Below are 18058 nucleotides of genomic sequence, written 5' to 3' on the forward strand. Positions count from 1 at the left end.
ACTGTTCTGGATATTTTATATAAGCTAAGGTAGTAAATCGGCAGACTATTAAGCACAAATTTAATGAGTTCCAGTTTATCAACTTTATTAATCGTTTTGACTTTCTACAAATTGAGTTTTTCTTCTACTTTGTCTATAATAGCAAAATAATGTATTTTGAATTTTTTTATAGGAAAGAAATTTCAAATTTGAAGGAATTTCAATGAGAAATTTTGTCTATTAAAAAAATTAATTATATCCAAAAAAGGAGAAATTTTAATTTTTTTTTCTCTACCTCACTTCCAAATGCATTTATATGTATCAGTTAATATTTTAGACTAATAAATAATAAAATCAATTACATATTTACGAATAAAGACAATTTAATTATCTTTTCTAAACGAAGAATTTTAAAAATAAAAATAATATAATTCTCTCAACCAAACAAAAAGTTTTGAAATTGAAAAAAAAGTTAACTATAACATTTAGATTTTGTTATATCTGAAATACACTCAAATTTTAAAATATTTCATCTAAACACATTCAAATTAAACACACACCCTTAAAGGTCTTAGCTCAATAACACCGGTTCTCTTTTAGTCTTTTTGATAATTGAAGTTGATCAATTCAAATGATAGTTACTTGTGCCCATCTTTCTATCAAATAACTTTATTAATTTATTTTTCCAAAATACCTTTCATCATGTATATATTTAAAACAATATTTTTCAATCATTTATTTAAATCCAAAATCTCTTAATTAAAGAATAAATATTTGTCATCTTAACTAATTTCACAAATATTATTATCGTACACATTTGATAAATAAAAAGATTGATTAATAGTGACGTTTAATAATAATAATTGTACATGTCTCCTTCATTTGACATCTTAACTTGGAGGTTTATCGGACATAAGCAAACAAAAGGGAGAAAACCAAAAAAGGTGGGCTTAAATTGGTTGAATAGTCAAATTTATAAATTTCATTTAGACACGGATTAGTTGAATTCTAATAAATTTGAAGACTAATTCTTATTTGCTTCACCATGCAACAGAATATTTAATTAATGTTTCTTTGGTGATGTTTATCATTTGCCTCATCCTGTTAGCTTAAATAGTTATAAGTCATTTTACCAGTGGGTTGAAGTTGAATTTAAATTTGTGAAAATCAAATAGCTATGGCCATATACATAAAATCACTATCCAAAGCTATGTTAGTTTAAGGTAATGATTTAACACTGGATTGACAATAGCGTTTTTTTAGATTATGAACGGCTGAAGCATTAATCTTAAACGTGGCATAATTTAATTTGGAGTACAGAAATATGACGAGTATAAAAATCGGACCTTTTTATTTTTACTTCAAAAAAAATTAAAAAATTTGAGATACAGAAATCAAATTCTAATAATTTATGTACCTTCCACAATTTTTAAAAATACTCCAAATTATAATGTTAAAATATATCACTCATCTTATCTCCAATAAAAAAATATTAAATGTTTAAGAGTTTCAGTCATAGAAATTCAAATAATTATTAAGATCTATGTTCTGTGGTTGCTTCTAATCTTGTCAAACAAAATTTTGGAATGAAGTTGATTTGGAAAGAAATGTTGGAATGTAAGAAATAATTCATTTTTTTTCTATAACTGATAACAAGGAAACAAAATCTGTACAGCAACAATGAAAACTGATGTTTGTCTTCTAAGTGTGAAGAGGAGAAGCTGATGGTGTCTGATTATTAGAACTACCTTCTCCATTTAAAGATTCATTGTTACTTCTTCTATGTTGTTTTGAACTAACTCTACTAGATCTTGCAGTATTACCATTCGTTTTAACTGTTTGATCTGGAGATTTGTCCACTCCACTTGTTGTTGTTGTGTCTTCAGAATCCTTGAGTTGCTCCAAGGATCTTACAACCTCATCCATGGTAGGCCTGAATTTGGGTTCAGCAGAGAGGCATTTGATTGCAAGAACTGCAACTTTCATGGCTTCGCGCAAAGGATATTGACTGTCCAAACGGGAATCCATGACTTGTGAGATTTTTCTTTTGCTGACGAGCAAAGGCTTGGCCCAATCAACCAAATTATGCTCCCCTGTTGGTCTGTTCTTATCTAATGCGCGTTTCCCCGCTATGATTTCCAGCAGTACAACGCCAAAACTGTATACATCACTCTTCTTCGTTAAATGACCTGGAGAGAAGAATATAATGAAAAATTGGTCACAAGATTTGGTAACACATTATGTTATTTAACTTTGAAAACAAATATAAGATTGAAGTACCTGTGGCTATGTATTCAGGAGCTGCATAGCCAAATGTTCCCATTATCCTGGTAGAGACATGGCTCTTGTCACCTACTGGTCCATCCTTTGCCAATCCAAAATCAGAGAGTTTTGCATGATAACTCTGTCATTTAATTCACACATATTAAAGGAATTATTTCAGAAATCAAGTGTGAAATACTTGTAAGTTGTAAGGTGATCTGAATGTGATTTGCGTACCGAATCAAGCAAGATGTTAGAAGTCTTCAAGTCTCGGTATATTACATCTACTTGGTCGCTGTGAAGAAACGCAAGGCCCTTAGCTGCATCAAGAGCGATATTCATGCGTATGTTCCAAGAAAGCGGGCGAACATAAGAAGCTCCTGTGCCAGAAAAAGGTACATCAGATCTTGAGCTGTTTAAGGTGCTAATAACAAACTAGTCATAATTAAACAAACTTGACTTACTCCTAAACAAATGGTTATCTAAACTGCCTTTAGTCAAAAACTCATACACCAAAATCCGGTGATCATCTTCTAAGCTGTAACCTATGAGTTTCACAAGATTAGGATGATCCAGCTGACCCAAGTAGTTGATTTCTGTCTGTAATTATATTAGGAGGCTAATTATAATTAGTCACAAAAACATTATTAAGCTAAACAAGTTATATATTAAGATGAGACTGACCAGCCATTCAGTATGTCCCTGTGTGCTCTCTTGATTTAGCCTCTTCACCGCAATGACGAGTCCGGTGCCCGGTTTTGTGGGTTCAAGAGTGTGCTCGTCGATCCACCCCTTAAATACAGAGCCAAAGCCACCTTCACCAACCAGACTATCCGGACGAAAGTTCCTTGTGGCGGTTCTTAGTTCAATGAAGCTGAAGTTCTTTAAATTGGTGGATAGCAGAATCTCGCCCTCTGTCAGAGGAGACATAAGCATGGAACGAGATGATACCTTGCTGCTTATACCACTCAAAACCTTCTCTTCTGAAAATATGTGTATTAGCATTCAACAACACAAAGTGAATGATCGAATATGTATTATTATTGTTACCACTTACCATCGCGTGGAGGGCTCTCAGCTTTGATCCTGGCACTAAAACAGTTACCCATAATAGAAACACACCTCGCAAGCAGCACAGAACGAGAGCTTTAATTTGAAAGAGAAGAAAAGCTAATCCGCAAATGCAAGTATGAATGCTACGACTTGTTTCACATGATTATTAATTTATTACATGTCTAACCATGCCATTCTTTTATACCCAGCTGTCACACATATTAAAAAAAGAGAAAAAGAAATAGTTGGTGATGGGTTGGATGGTGTGAATGGTGTTTGTGTTTTTAATAAGACCATCGAGAAGGACAAAAGGGTGGTTGACCTGGTGGCCGCCAGTTTTGTTAGCTTGGATTTGGTTTCCTTTATTGATCCCTTCTTTCTCACTGTCCCCTTCACTCTCACATTCGTGCATGGCTGCAACCCATTCCACACCGTTAGATTCAATCTTCCTTCTCGTATTTCAATGCCGTATTGGATTATTAGCTAACACAGCTAAGTCAACGACGCACGTTTGCCTCTTCATCTTTTTTATGCTTTATTCCTATTTATTTATGAAAAATATTAGAAATTATTTATTTATTAAAAAAATATTAAAATTTTATCAAATTTTATTATTTTTTATTAATTAATTATTAATATTAAAAAATATAAAATAAAATATATTATTAAATTATTAAATTAAATTAAAATATTAAATTTTAATATTCCTACATTTTTCTTTATTACCAGATAAGAGAGAAAAGTAACATACATAGAGAATAAACAATGTCACGGATCCAGATATTTTTGCAATAAACAACTATACCTGTATACGAAAAAGACACGCTAAAGAATACTAGATTGTTTTCACTTGTATGGAGACGGTATGCATCGTTCTGGTGGTGAAACCGAATTTGATGTGATCTAAATTCTATTCGAAATATATACTGAGTCTATTTATTAGATCTAAACCTAGTCTTAGATCTGATGAAGCTTATACACTTTTGAGTCACGATTATATCGAGTAAAAATCGGGTAAAAATCGAGCCGTTAACATTACATTATCTTGATACCTTCGTATAAGCTAGCATATGAAGATATCCAAATTTTCAAGACTCCAATTATTATTTGACATGGTAAAATTCACTTAGAAAAATATAACAAGAACCAACTCTTCTCTAATATTAAAGCATAACCATAACCAATACTAGTATTGTCTAATAACACCAAATATTTAAATCAATATAAATAACACAATATTATGCATTAGTTTAAAATCTTATGCATTTTAAACATAAAACATTAACTTATAATCTTATAATAACTAATAACACAAAATATTAAGGTTTACAATACTTAAATTCTACTTAAAAATAGCCATCATCCATCATTAATAACACAAAATATTAAGAGTAAAAGACAAATAGGTTCCTGACCTTTTAAAACAAGGACATTTTCGTCCCTCAAGATTGGAAAATACATTTCGATCCCTCACGTTTTAAAACGCGTGACAATTAGATCCCTCCATCGAATTGGGCTTCAAAACGGCAACGGAACATGCTGACCTGGAATGGTAGAGTGTTAGGTGTCCGTTTTAGTTGCTGATGTGGATGAAAAACAAATTTTTAATGGACAAATTAGTCCTTGATGCCTAACATCTTGCCTCTGTCATGCGAGTTTCTGCTCAATGACTCTCTTACTCTCCTCATTTTGATTATTCTAAAACTTGTTCATAGCTTGCTCATATTGATTCAAAACCTCCATTTCACTATACAAATTCTTAGTGTTACTAACATACCTATCCATCTTCCTCACCATACCTTCCATATGCTTAACCAAGAACCCTAATTCATTGACATTTATGACCCCACTCACAATGTCACCATACACATGCTCAAATCCCTACAATGCAGGAATAGAACACTTCTTCCCTAACCATATTTATGTAAGACTATATATATAAACACTAGCACTAAAATGAAGGCCTAAATTTGAGAGTTTTAAACTAATTCTAATCCTAACACATACAGTAATACCGGCAAGATTTTTTCGAGAGAAACAGCAATTTTATACGTGTATGTATCACCTGTGCAATACCATAAAAAATTACATTTCAAGAATTAAGTTACTATTTTTTGGGAGCACAAATGTTAGAGATCATTCGATATATCAAAAGCATCATCCAGATGCTTGAAATTGACCTTGAAATATACACACAAACACACTAAACTGGGACCACTAAATACACAAATTGTTAATTTTTCATCACCTTCTTGGTCTGGTTGAAGTGGTATATCCGAACATGGCACATACATATAAGGCAACCAACTGAGAAGAAGCCGACATCAAGCTAACCAATATCCTTTTCCGGAGCTTGATCGAACAAGAACCTTGAGGTAGCCATGTCACCAGCCTTTGCATAGCCATCAATCATGATCGTGAAAGAAGCAACACTCTTTTCCGGCATAGCATCAAGCACTACCCTAGCATTGCCCAAATCCCCCACCTTCACAAAATCCCATATGATCGCATTCCATGATGCCACATTCCTCTGAGGCATTTCATCAAACAGCCTCTTTGCCTCCACCATATCCCCAACCATCACATAGCCAACCACCATAGCCGTCTATGAAACTACATTCTTCTCAGACATTCTATCAGAACACCTTGCGAGCGTCACCAATATTTCCACATTTTTCATACATATCAACCAAACAGGTTCCAACAAACATATCACCTTCAACCCCCACACCTCAACGCCGAGCCATGGAGCAATTTTCCTTCGCAGGATCTGCACATGCTTGAACAGGCCTTAATCACAGAAGAGTAAATGTACCTATTGGGAAGAGACCCATGTGCCTTCATGCGAATAAAAGCAGAGAGGGCGTCGAAAAAGTAATTTCCTTTGGTGTGGGCTCCGATGAGGGAGTTCCAGAGAAAAGGGGAAGGGCCAAGGACGTGGTCGAAGACGGAGGTGTAATATGAAGCAGTGGTGGCAAAGGAGGCGGAAAGAAAAATGAAGCGGGAGATGATGAGGTGATCTTGCTCTAGACCTCGTTGGATGATGGAGGCGTGGACTTGGTAGAGATGATGAATGGTCTTGCAGGCCTTAAGAAGGGTGATAATGGCGGCAGTTGAACGAAGCGGAGAAGAAGAGTATCAAAATATTGAATTCATCGGAAGAACAGCGTCGTTTTGGCCTTAAGGGACGAATTTGTCCACTAATAATTTGTCCCAATCCACTTCAGCAAGTGTAACGGATACGTCATTCTCTACCCCTCCATGTCAGCTGGCTCCGTTACCGTTTTTTACCCAAAATGGACGGAGGGGTATAATTGTTAGCCATTTTAAAACGTGAGGGATCGAAATATATTTTTCAATCTTGAGAGACAAAAATGTCCTCGTTTTAAAATGTCAATGACCTATTTGTCTTTTACTCAAATATTAATTGTGTATGATGACTGGGCCGACTTCGAATGACCCAAGCCATGGCTCGGACCCGATCCGAAATAATGACCGAGTCTATTTTTGAGACCCTTACCCGACCCTAGATCCAGTGAAATCACACCAAAATTATATTTAACCTAAAGTGTTCGAGACCGGATCGAGTCTTCGGACCGGACTGAGCCATGCACACCCCTAAAACAACATATAAAAGAACAAGGTTAACCATGGACTATTGCTAACAGAAATTCGTACGTGTTTATAAAATATATTTAATATTTAATAGGATTTTACACAAATAATTTTTAAAAATACAATATTACATTATATGCTTATCTTTTGTTATCATTGTATATAATCTAATTTTAAACAACAAATTAAAATATACATGTAATTCATAGTTTAAAAGCACAATTTAGTAGAAATTTAATCAGTAAATATATTTTAATTTTCCGCGTATTTTGAAAGCATCTAAATATTTCTCTTGAAAAAAAAACACCATTATTACTAACTCCTTTTCCTTGTAATTCACAATAAGTTTTGGAATTTTGCTGAGTAAAATTAAAATTTTGTCATTGAAAAGATAAATATTTTATAATTTTCAAAATATATTCAATACATGAAAAAATCTAATCTCTATGAATAGAAACCTTATTAATAAGTCCTTAACGTATATGATGTTACCATATAGTTTTGAATCTCTAGTCTTTTTCTTTGTTGATAATTCACTCAGCATAAGAAGTAGGTGTTCAACTTTTGGAAGGGTCAAAGATGCTAAGACTGAGAGATCCTACTGGTAACTACACCTGCATGAACCACGCAGTTCTGTCACAATATGATTGTGCAGAAGCAGAATCAAAATCAGAATCAGAATCAGCAAATTATCATGCACAATACAAAGCTGGTGTGCAGCACATGGAATCGTTGTGAGTGACAAAATGGCAAAGACTATTTCCTTAAAATTTGTCTCTCTTCTTCTTTATAAAGTTAGCAGTAAATAGTAAATACACATTATATACAATAAGAAGGAAGAAACAATCGTTGTTCATATCCTGGCTACAACCACTTGCTGGAAATAATGTCAACCACTCAATATGAGCTATTGAACATAGAGGTCCTTGCATATTACCATTTTCCTTTTCTTTGGAGTTAAAAAAACAATCTCAATTATTTTCATTAAACTTAATTGTGCATGCTCTCATACTTTGGCTTGCAGACGTATGTTCTTAGAGTCCACATGAACTGTCAAGGGTGCATGAACAAAGTCAGGAAAGTACTCTCTAAAATTAAAGGTAATATTTAAATCTGTCACTCTTGTTTGCAATTTCTATTTCCTTCTTTCAGGTGCTATTATTTCTTTGTAAGTTACTTGGTTGGAAAGTCATGCTAACATGGTTTTCAAGGAATTTCAAAAAATAAAAATCCTATAGCAGAGGTTACTTGTACACAAATGAGTTTTTAAGATATAGGAGAAGAGCCCATGATAACATAATTGTTTGAGCCTGAATGGTATGAGATTAGAGGAAAAGCAAAAGAAATGAGATTAATGCAAGTGATATTAATGCAGGTGTCTACACGGTAGAGATTAATGCAGAACAACAGACAGTATCTGTCACAGGAAATGTCAATCTTTCTACTTTGGTCCGAAAGTTGACCAAATTTAGGAAACATGTAGAGATATTGGATGCAGGTTACAACCAAGAGCAAGTGAACCATGTTAGAGAAAATAACATGAACCAAGCTCAACATATAATTAATGATCACAATGCCTATGAAAACCAATATCTGATTCCCAAGTTTGGCAGGGATCAATCGGAAGCTGAATGGTATCTTAATAAGCATAACGGTACCAGAGATGTGGAAAGGGTGATGATCAATCAACATTTGGCGGAACCATTGTTTATGGATCATGTCAACAATATTACCAACCAAGGTTTCAGTAGAGTGAATGAAAATCCCACATCAGAGAGCATGAATTTTCAACAGTATAATACTTATCATTCTCATTTGGGAAGTCAAGAATGGGCATGGAATCACCTTGCAGCATCACCTATTGGTGTGCATGATCAACAATTATTTCCAATCGCCAATAGTTATCATCCTTCAAAAGCAATTCAACAATGCTACCACAATCATTTACCCTATGAAATTAATTTCTATTAGACTTATAGCATGAAAGATAATATATTTAATAATGAATGCAGAAAGAAAATTATTAATAGTTTTGTCTAATTATTTGTGTCTTTGTATTGGATTTTCTTTAGTAGTTTTGTGATATATTTTTAAGGTCTTTATATCTAATCTTATTATGGTATGAATGAAATACCAAATTAGTCAAAGCATTCACAAAACATCAATTTAGTTTTGTAAAGATTTGTGATATCAATTAACTCTTGAATTCAATACCGCTGTTATCGTAAACTCTGCTCAAATGTGTAAACTTAAAAAAGTTGAAACATAATAAAGATGCAAGATAATTAATTCACAATCCCATTCCCTCCATTACTTCATGTTAATTTCTTTACTTCTTGATTCTGGGTTGTTTTTCCACATCTCGCTGCATTTGAAGAAGCATAAGGTTCAATCAATTTAAGAAAAAATATTCAATTCTTAAGGTCCATTATAGTTTTAAGGTTCAATATTTTCAAAAGAATCCTTATATAACCTGCAAAATAATTTCACGATTCCATCGCAGAGCTATTTGATAGATTACATTTCTTTTATTTTCTTAAAATTCAACATAACATTGGGATGCAGTTGGTAGATAGAAACACAATCTTAGTTGTGTAAATAGTGTTAAATGGTAAATTTAGCTTTCAATTACTCGTACTTCTATATTTGATGAAGAATATGTGAAAAATGAAGCAACTTGTCTACCTAATTGCTTGTAATGTAACTTCTAACAATATCCTTTCATAAAAGTTTAAATATTGTGAGCACATAAATGCTGAAATCATATAAGCAATTAGCTGTATATTTCAGCTTTAAATTTGATTTCTGGGTTGCGAATATCATCCTGGCTTTGAATTAATCTGATCTCTAGACTGGTTGACCGGGGATCATGACCTACACTTTTGTAGTCAGAGTGTCCTTTGCAAAAGAGCCTGCAAACATGGGCAATACTTACATCATTTATCAATTATCATCAAGAGGAGTGTTAGGGAGCCAGCAACTTTTGTGATTTGTAGCCATCAAGTAGTCATCAATGATGTTTTTAATGGTGTGAGATTTCATCCAATGGTATGGGATTACTCACTTTTCTTTTGCTGGTTACATGCTGGCTAGAATTTAATAAAATTACTGGCCCCTATACTTTTCCTTATCATCAATTGTCATTGTTCAAAAGTTGATGGCTTCATCAATCATCATGAAAGTCAAAAGTTTGAAAATCTGAAAATTGATATCCTCAATTGACTAGACGGCAATAAATTGGTCAAAGAAGTCAAATGCTAAAAGAACTTCCATCACTCCATCAGTATTTGCACACTATCATCAGAGGAGGAAGAAAAGATTAAGCTTAAAGTAACATGTGAAGAAAATGAATACCTGCAAGCTTGATACTGCAAGTTCTGCAGCAATCTCAAGGTTGTCAGGGTATTTCTGCAATGCATAGACATACAGCTCGTTACTATTATGGTCAAGGGTATAATTGGAAGGCTCTATAACTATAACCATAACTCCTAAGCAAAGGCATTACATTACTCCAAACAAGAAGAAGTGCAGTCATGAGATCTCCCGTTCCCTATAAGCAAAAAACATAATTGAAATTTTGGTTACTGAAAGTCTGAAAGCAGAATTGGATTTGATAAATGCTTTACTGTCGAAAGAGCACCTGGTCAAATGGATAAACAATTAAATGGGAAGTGAATGAATTAATGAAAAATGAAATCCACTAATGTGGTAGCTAGTTGCAAAGCGATAACATGGTGTTTATGTGGGGATGTACATGACGAACAGGTCTCTGGATTTCAGTCATATTTAGAGAAATAGAGAGATACTTCGATAATCACATAAGAAAGGCAAAACATTGATTAATATAAGCTGAACTCAATCCAAGTTTGGCTTCACAAAAGCTTTAACATTCATACATACATAACAATCAAACTTATCAAAAACTGAACTATACCGTAAAGTAAGCTGGTATTTTTGGAATCACAATCTTAAATTGTTTGGGAGGCTTTCCCTGTCACAAACAAATAAAACTAGTTCAGCGGTCACTGAAAAATATGCAGTATACAGAAATGAAACCAGTATTTAAAACTAAAGTAGTTCTACAGAAAAATGCATTTAGACAAGCAACCATATTATGAAAGGTCAAAATGAAAATTAAGAAAACTTGATTCGCAATATTACTCATATCTGAAAGTGAAACCAGAAATAGAAAATTTGGGTCAAATTACATTCAAGTGAAATCTAGTCCACCTTTTCCTTTGCATGGCTGCCAACGAGAAGAAGATTCCCGTCTATATTTATACTTGTTATTACAACCTGCAGGGTCATATATATTAGCTAAATGTTTGAGAGTGAACTTAAATTGCAGTTTTCAGAACAATTGGCAAGTTCATCATGATTTGTAACACTAGGCATATACTATTTCTCGGAATTAAAAAAAAAACGGTGAAAAAGAGAACACTTCTAAAAGAATATCTATAACTTAAGAACAATAAGCCTCAAACTTTGAACTGTGTCTGTGAGAGTAAATGCAGGTTGCCTATAAAAATAGAGGTGCACCACATTAGGCTGACACAATATCTAACCTCTCAAATGATGTTGCAAAATTTTATTTTTTTAGAAACAAAAGCCACAATTTTCATTGGAGCAAGAGACCTAAATCATTTTTACTTTAACAAAGAAATATGACAATTAAAGAAATAATCATCATCATCATATCATCATTACTACTTAAATTTAATTTTAATGCATTGACATTGTAAATTTTTTTCAGTATCATCAAATCATTTTCATTGAGAAGATTTAACTACTAGTGTGAAAGATAATTACGTTTATTAACGTGGCAATATATGATTGAATGTATGTGTAAAATTAAAATGTTTTAATATTGATAATGCATGGAAATTAAATAAAATAAAGGAGGGAGATAACAATCCAATTTAAATTTTAGTCAAAAGCGAAATGCAATCGAGTATAGATGGTTTGAGCTAACAATCCTGAAAGCAGATGAGAATTATCTGTAATGTGTAATCCATGTTTTACCATTCAGTAAAATATTGAGGGTGGAAGAGATGCCGAAGTTATGTGGTTCCAGTTCTACCCAAAGGACTATCCAAATCAATAAATAATGAAATATGCATAGTTGCAACAGTAGTGAATATTTCACTTGTCTAAATAGGAGTTTTTCCATGTACAAATATAAAGGTAAACCTTTGATGGTCCAGCCTCATGAAGAAAATTACAAGCTTTCCGCCCATCATTTTCAGATTGAATCCTACAATAAGTACAATGAATAAATATACAGGTAAAACTGACATATTCGTATAGATACACAAACAGAATAAATAAGTAAAAATCTGATAGCATCAATTGTGACAAAGAAGAAGCATAATAGTAACAAAATTCATAATGCCTTCAGCTATTGAAACTAATCTTTCAAATTTTAATCACTAGAAAACATCTAATAAAAAGGACAATGTGTGTAACAAACTTGGTTCTAAAGTTTAAACCCATTTAATTCTGAGAAAAATTACAACGCAACAGATGGGTACATGTATCAGTGCATAATAATAATAAGAATAAAAAATAATAAGGTGGACTCCCCTCTCCCTCCCAAACTAATACTACCAGGATAATAATAATAATAAAGAAGTGAAAATGGAACCTTCGTTAGAGACTATTGCAAGTAAATCAAAATTGTTGCTGTACACCACACTATAAATAGAGTGCTGAATGCAAAATTTCAATGTATGTTCATATCCTGATCCTGATCTTAAAAAAATTAATCTACTTCCACAGACAAAAATTGATTAAGAAGTTTCATACTTTAAAAACAAAAAGAGAACTAATCTTATACCGCCTATAAAGTGGTAGACATTGAAACAAACAAACCAAAGGAAAGAAAACTATATAACAAAAGGGGAACAAAAGGCTTCATGCAACCTTAATTGTAGGATAATTACCTGAATCCTGTTAGTAGTTCTGCTTCAAATTGGTTAGGAGTTAACATTGAAGTTACTGGAACAACCTGCCAAAATGTGTTATTCAGATATGTAGTTTTGAAATTAAAAAATATGAAAGGTAACATGAAAAGGAATTTTGCTTGAATCGTTTCATAACTAGGAACCAGTACCAGTGCATTAAAATATAGTTTTCAATTATTGGTAACTGAGCTAAAAGATTTATATTCTTTAAACTTGATGCATTGTATATATTATTTGCACATGAACACCTGCAGAAACATCTTTATTAAATAGTCTTACCCTTTCACGATAGACTGATATTAGCTCTTGAGGAACATAAAGTTTTCCTTCGTCACCCATCACTAGATCACAAACTGACAATGAAACACAAATTCTTTAATTAACTGAAGATATACAAATTTGTTTAAATAATTCAAGTCAACTCAGATTACACAAGCTTCAAATATAACCCATCATCAGGAAATGGAGAAAAAAAAAGAGATTCCAGTCCAATACCAAAATAGAAAAATTAAGTCGTATTTCCCAGTCTTAACATACCACTAACGAGTGAAAATTGCAATAAAACATTCCAGTAACGTTGGGGCAGTTCGGCACAAATTGTAGTTGACACTAACAGAGAAAAAGCAAAGTCCCTTTTAGCTACAACAGTACGTAAATTTCCTTTTCTGTTTCTCACTTTTCCTCTGAGGACATGAGTTATGTCCTCCATTCTTTACTTCAATTAATATCTAAATATTCATAAAAGCTAGACCACTATAAGATGGTCACATGCTAAAATAAACATGAAAATGATAAAAGATCATATCAAAACATTTTATAAGGCCAATATAGGACAACTTATCCTATCTTGTAAAGTTTTGTTGGTGAGTGAACACATCACTAAAAGCCTCACCATATATAAGTTTAGGGTTTACTGAGCGAAGCTTGCTGACAACTTCTAATACAGTGTCTAAAAAAGAGACTGAACCGATATAACCTGAAAATATAGAAATTACATTAGATAGAAGTAAGGAAAATAGGGAACAAAAAAACCCACAACAAATGGCTGATAAATAAGCTGTGAGAAAAACACATTGCCGCACAAAAATACAGCACAAATAGAATAACAACTAGTGCGGTTACAAAACTCTACATGACTCACCTGTTAATAAATGAGTATAGTACAACAAATCATTTCCTTCAAGACCTTCTATTAGTTCCCAGAGTTGTTGTCCATTCAAAACCTGACCCTTAAAAGTAGGGTATCCTGCATTACAGTCCTCAAATCCATTTAACAAAAAACTTCGCCTTAAATTTTAACGAGGATACCAATACCATTCCTGAAACTTATTCAGAACGACAGACACAACATCGCATCCTATTATGTATGATAGGCTTCAGAGCCCGAGAGACTGAATGGAAAAATAGAAGCAGCTTGTCTGTATGATTAGAGAACTGCACAGAGTTAATTGGATCCACATCATAGCCCAATAGTTGCAATGGAAAGACAGCTGATTTATTACCAACATACCCCTGAGAAGAATAACACAAAAAATGACCATGATGTCAAGCTAGCTAGATACTCAGCCATCTCTATGCATGTAACAAACAACAACATTCAGAATTATTCTATTGGCAACACCAAACTTGGTGGAGCTAGAATTTGAGTGCCAATAGGGTTAAAATTCTTTTAATCATTCACTATGTGTCCAATCATTGACCAAAGCATATTTGATTTGAATTTGATCACCAAGAAACTAATAGCGCCTAAACATCATAGTATCTTGCTACTGCTAACAAGCTAAGAGCGCATTTGACGAATTATTATCACTGAATAAGTAACATGATGAAGCGAAATCCAAAATGAAAAGGAAAAACCGAAGAAATGAAAAGTACCTGAACGGTGTGAGATTGAATGCTGAGAACTCGACCAGTCTCCGAGGGAAGAACTAGTGAAAGGATTGGAGGCGCCATCTATGAAGTTCTCGGGTTTCTTCTCGCCCGTAAAAATTGAAATAACAGAATATTAAATTAAATTCACAAGAGAGCGAAATCGATTGCAGGATATGAAAATTAAAGAGTGACTGCAAGAATGTAAGTACATAACGAAAGAAAATTTGATTTAACCGGAAAATGTGAGTTTTAGGGGAGAATCTGAGTGGTGATGAGTTGATTAGCAGAGACTGCAACAACATCGAAAAAGAGCTCGATGCTGATGTAAATGACCCCGAGTCACTTTCTGCATTCTATTATTATATGGTAAATTATAGTGTACAGATAATCAAATAATACAGATTTAAAGATATGCTTTTTTGTTCGTACACTATACAACACATGACTTGAGTGATGTAATAATATTATAATAATGTAAGAAAGAGAACATAAACTCTGTAATTATTACAGTATTGTTAGAGACTATTATTTTGGTTACAGAATAGTAAAAATGGAATTTTTGGAAATTAAAAGATTACTTATGTTAAAGTTCTTTCTAGTATAGTATTAAATAAAAATTATTACAGCACATTGTTTATACTATATATAAAATAAATTAATTTTAGATATAAATTAAGAATAATTTTTTTAAAAATAACAGTTAAGACATTATTTTTAATTAAATTTATTCGAACAACTTAAAAAGAATAATTGACAAAAATAATACTAATTTAATATTAGCTGAATTTATTTTAATTGTAACAAGTAATTAGCATGCAAAAATAATATTCTTAATTTTTTAAATAATTTTGTTTTAAATAAATTGGACAAATTACTTTAATAAATCAAATGGCAATCAATATTATTTGAACCTCCCAAACTAGAAAATGTAACGTCAAAGTCTCAAAGCATATTTCTATATAAATCGAATTGAGTCAATTCGATTTAATGAAACACGTAATAAATCGAATTCATTGGATTCAAATTAGGTGTAAAATATTCTTGAATGAAAATCGAATCAACTATGGGTTCGATTTGTAAATGAACGTAAGTCGAATTATTTTAATTCAATTTATCCATGCACGTACCTTATGGTAAATCGAAACTTGTGCTTCGATTTATTGTGTTTGTTATTATAGGAATAATTCGAAGACACTTAATTTGATTTACAGAGCACTGAGATGTATAAAAATGAGCTCATAATCAAATTTTCTGTGGTCACTAGAGATCGTGGCTAGACAAGTATGAGGATCATTGTACCATTTTACCTTCCAACTACCTTTGCACTGGTGGAGACTAACCTGGATGAACCATGCGCACCCGCCCCCGAACTCCTTGCAATTGCTATAGTACTTGCGATGATCCAATTTCAATACCTTGTACTCAATACCACGGCGAATGCTATAGGTCTTCACGCTGAACACGACTTCCTCTTTATCTTGAAATTGACCGACCTGAAATTCAGATACACCTCCTGTATTTTGCGTGTCTCTTGCCCCAAAGCCAACAGGTACACTGAGATCCTCCTAAGGTGCCATGGCATCCAAGTCCAGAGAAAAGAAGTGCGGAGGGTACTGATTAATACCTGAACTAAATGCTCCCCCACACACAGCTGGAGTCGTCCATGGTGTCTCATCGTCGCTATCATCAGCTATCGTTGCGGGCTCCACATCATCATCATCATCATGCAATGCATCCTCAACCCCATCAGGTACTCCAACCTCTCCAAAAACCGGAACCATCGCAGGAGAACTAGGCGTTGTGAAAGCAACCTCCTCCAACGGTCCAGTCTCACCAACTACTGCATCACAATTGCGATTCAAATTAATTGCAAAAGACGGTGAAACTACTAAATCTGTCTCAGGTGCAATTACTGGCACTGTTGACGAGGATCCAACAGGCATGACATTAGAGCAAGCTGAATATCCTTTGAAGTGGAGATTCCTATTCAAACCTCCAGAACTAGATGCCACATCAACAAACTTCGCCAACAATTTCGGAATCCTCACCTCGAAAAACTGACAGCGATAATAGATGAAAATCTTCGTCACTGCTAATAACAAATGAATTATATTTGACATCATCGCGTAACAAATGATATATAATTTTGTTGCATATAAAAAATATATTTTATGGCTGAAAATTTTATTTAAATTAAACTGTAAAAATTGGGCTATCTAATTTTATTAAGTTGTTTGAAATCTTGTATTAAGAATTTAATTGCTAGATATATAAATTTAAAAAATTATTTGAAGTAAAATTAAAATTATCTTTCATCAGTAAAGACAATATAATTTTAATGGAGAAAAAATATAATTCATATACTTTGACTAAGTTATATATCATGTTAGAATAGTTTCCGTTAATTACTAAAAATTAAACATAAATGTAATAATATCTTAATTTTGTTTAACATGTTTAATTATTTCCATGTAAGAATGAAAAGAAAGCAAACTAATAAAATGTTAAAATGTTTATAACAAATTAACAATACACGTTATAATTATTTTTTTAAATATATACTTATAAATAAATATTTAACAATTTTTTATATATCATACGAATATTATTTTTTTATAATTATCATTTAAAAAGTTGTGAATAAAGACGTAAATAAAAAATCAAAAAATGTGTTATTATTGTTTAAATGGTTAAATATGTATTATTTTACCGTCATATATAATTATAATTTATTTAATCTATTAGTATATTACATTAAGAAAAGAAGAAAGAAAATAAAGTTGAGTTAATAATTCGAACCGAAAAAGCCATGGTTTTGTTGTATAAGAAAAAAGAAGTGTAATAAATTTTAACAATTTTTAATTGCTTTAACCATTTTCAAACGGAGTTACTAATTAATATTTAACAATCTGCAAATAGTTGTACCATATTATAATTACAGTCTTTGCATTTATATTGGAGCCCTCTCTAATAAAAGAAAAAAAAGACACATGTCATTAGTTTTAACCACAAAAAAATATTTATATAAAATCTGTATGAAATAAATCTTTACACTAATGTAACCCTTATTATATTCATTCATTCATCTTATTTTATTCTTTTTTAATAATGGATTAAAAAATTTATCTATAATTGCTGACTACTTATCTAAAAGATTTTAATCCCTAGAGTAAACGATAAATAGGTCCCTGACGTTTTAAAATGAGGACATTTAATTTTCGTCCCTCAATATTGGAAAATACATTTCGATCCCTCACGTTTTAAAACGCGTGACAATTAGATCCTTCCGTCGAGTTAGGCTTCAAAACGGCAAC

At 32.5% G+C, this 18058-nt stretch overlaps 2 protein-coding genes and 1 pseudogene across 5 annotated transcripts in view; all 3 read right to left on the minus strand.

Annotated features, from left to right (window-relative positions):
- Positions 1–18058, minus strand: part of LOC148572527 (nudix hydrolase 14, chloroplastic-like) — a 150895-nt gene that overhangs the window by 126105 nt on the left and 6732 nt on the right. The window lies entirely within an intron of this gene.
- Positions 1590–3724, minus strand: LOC107631275 (receptor-like cytoplasmic kinase 176). 2 transcript variants are annotated; one of them, XM_016334670.3, is made up of 6 exons: positions 3299–3724; positions 2926–3224; positions 2706–2841; positions 2479–2621; positions 2260–2383; positions 1590–2168 (listed from the first exon to the last, which is right to left on the minus strand). In XM_016334670.3, exons 1-6 carry the CDS (start codon positions 3348–3350, stop codon positions 1681–1683), a joined length of 1242 nt encoding a protein of 413 aa, XP_016190156.1. In that variant the 5' UTR covers positions 3351–3724; the 3' UTR covers positions 1590–1680. The 2 variants fall into 2 exon arrangements, with proteins under 2 accessions (XP_016190156.1, XP_088364935.1); XM_088508809.1 differs by having other exon boundaries at positions 2926–3221; positions 3299–3486.
- LOC107631272 (pyridoxal kinase-like) lies at positions 9526–15100 on the minus strand (annotated as a pseudogene). Its single transcript, XR_015907351.1, has 13 exons — positions 14979–15100; positions 14748–14847; positions 14294–14384; positions 14014–14121; positions 13765–13848; positions 13152–13225; positions 12852–12916; positions 12100–12163; positions 11140–11205; positions 10844–10900; positions 10415–10459; positions 10264–10317; positions 9526–9821 (listed from the first exon to the last, which is right to left on the minus strand). The product of XR_015907351.1 is annotated as a pyridoxal kinase-like (transcript).

The sequence above is a fragment of the Arachis ipaensis genome, chromosome B3 (assembly GCF_059453495.1).
Source record: "Arachis ipaensis isolate K30076 ecotype BB chromosome B3, ASM5945349v1, whole genome shotgun sequence".
NCBI lineage: Eukaryota > Viridiplantae > Streptophyta > Magnoliopsida > Fabales > Fabaceae > Arachis > Arachis ipaensis.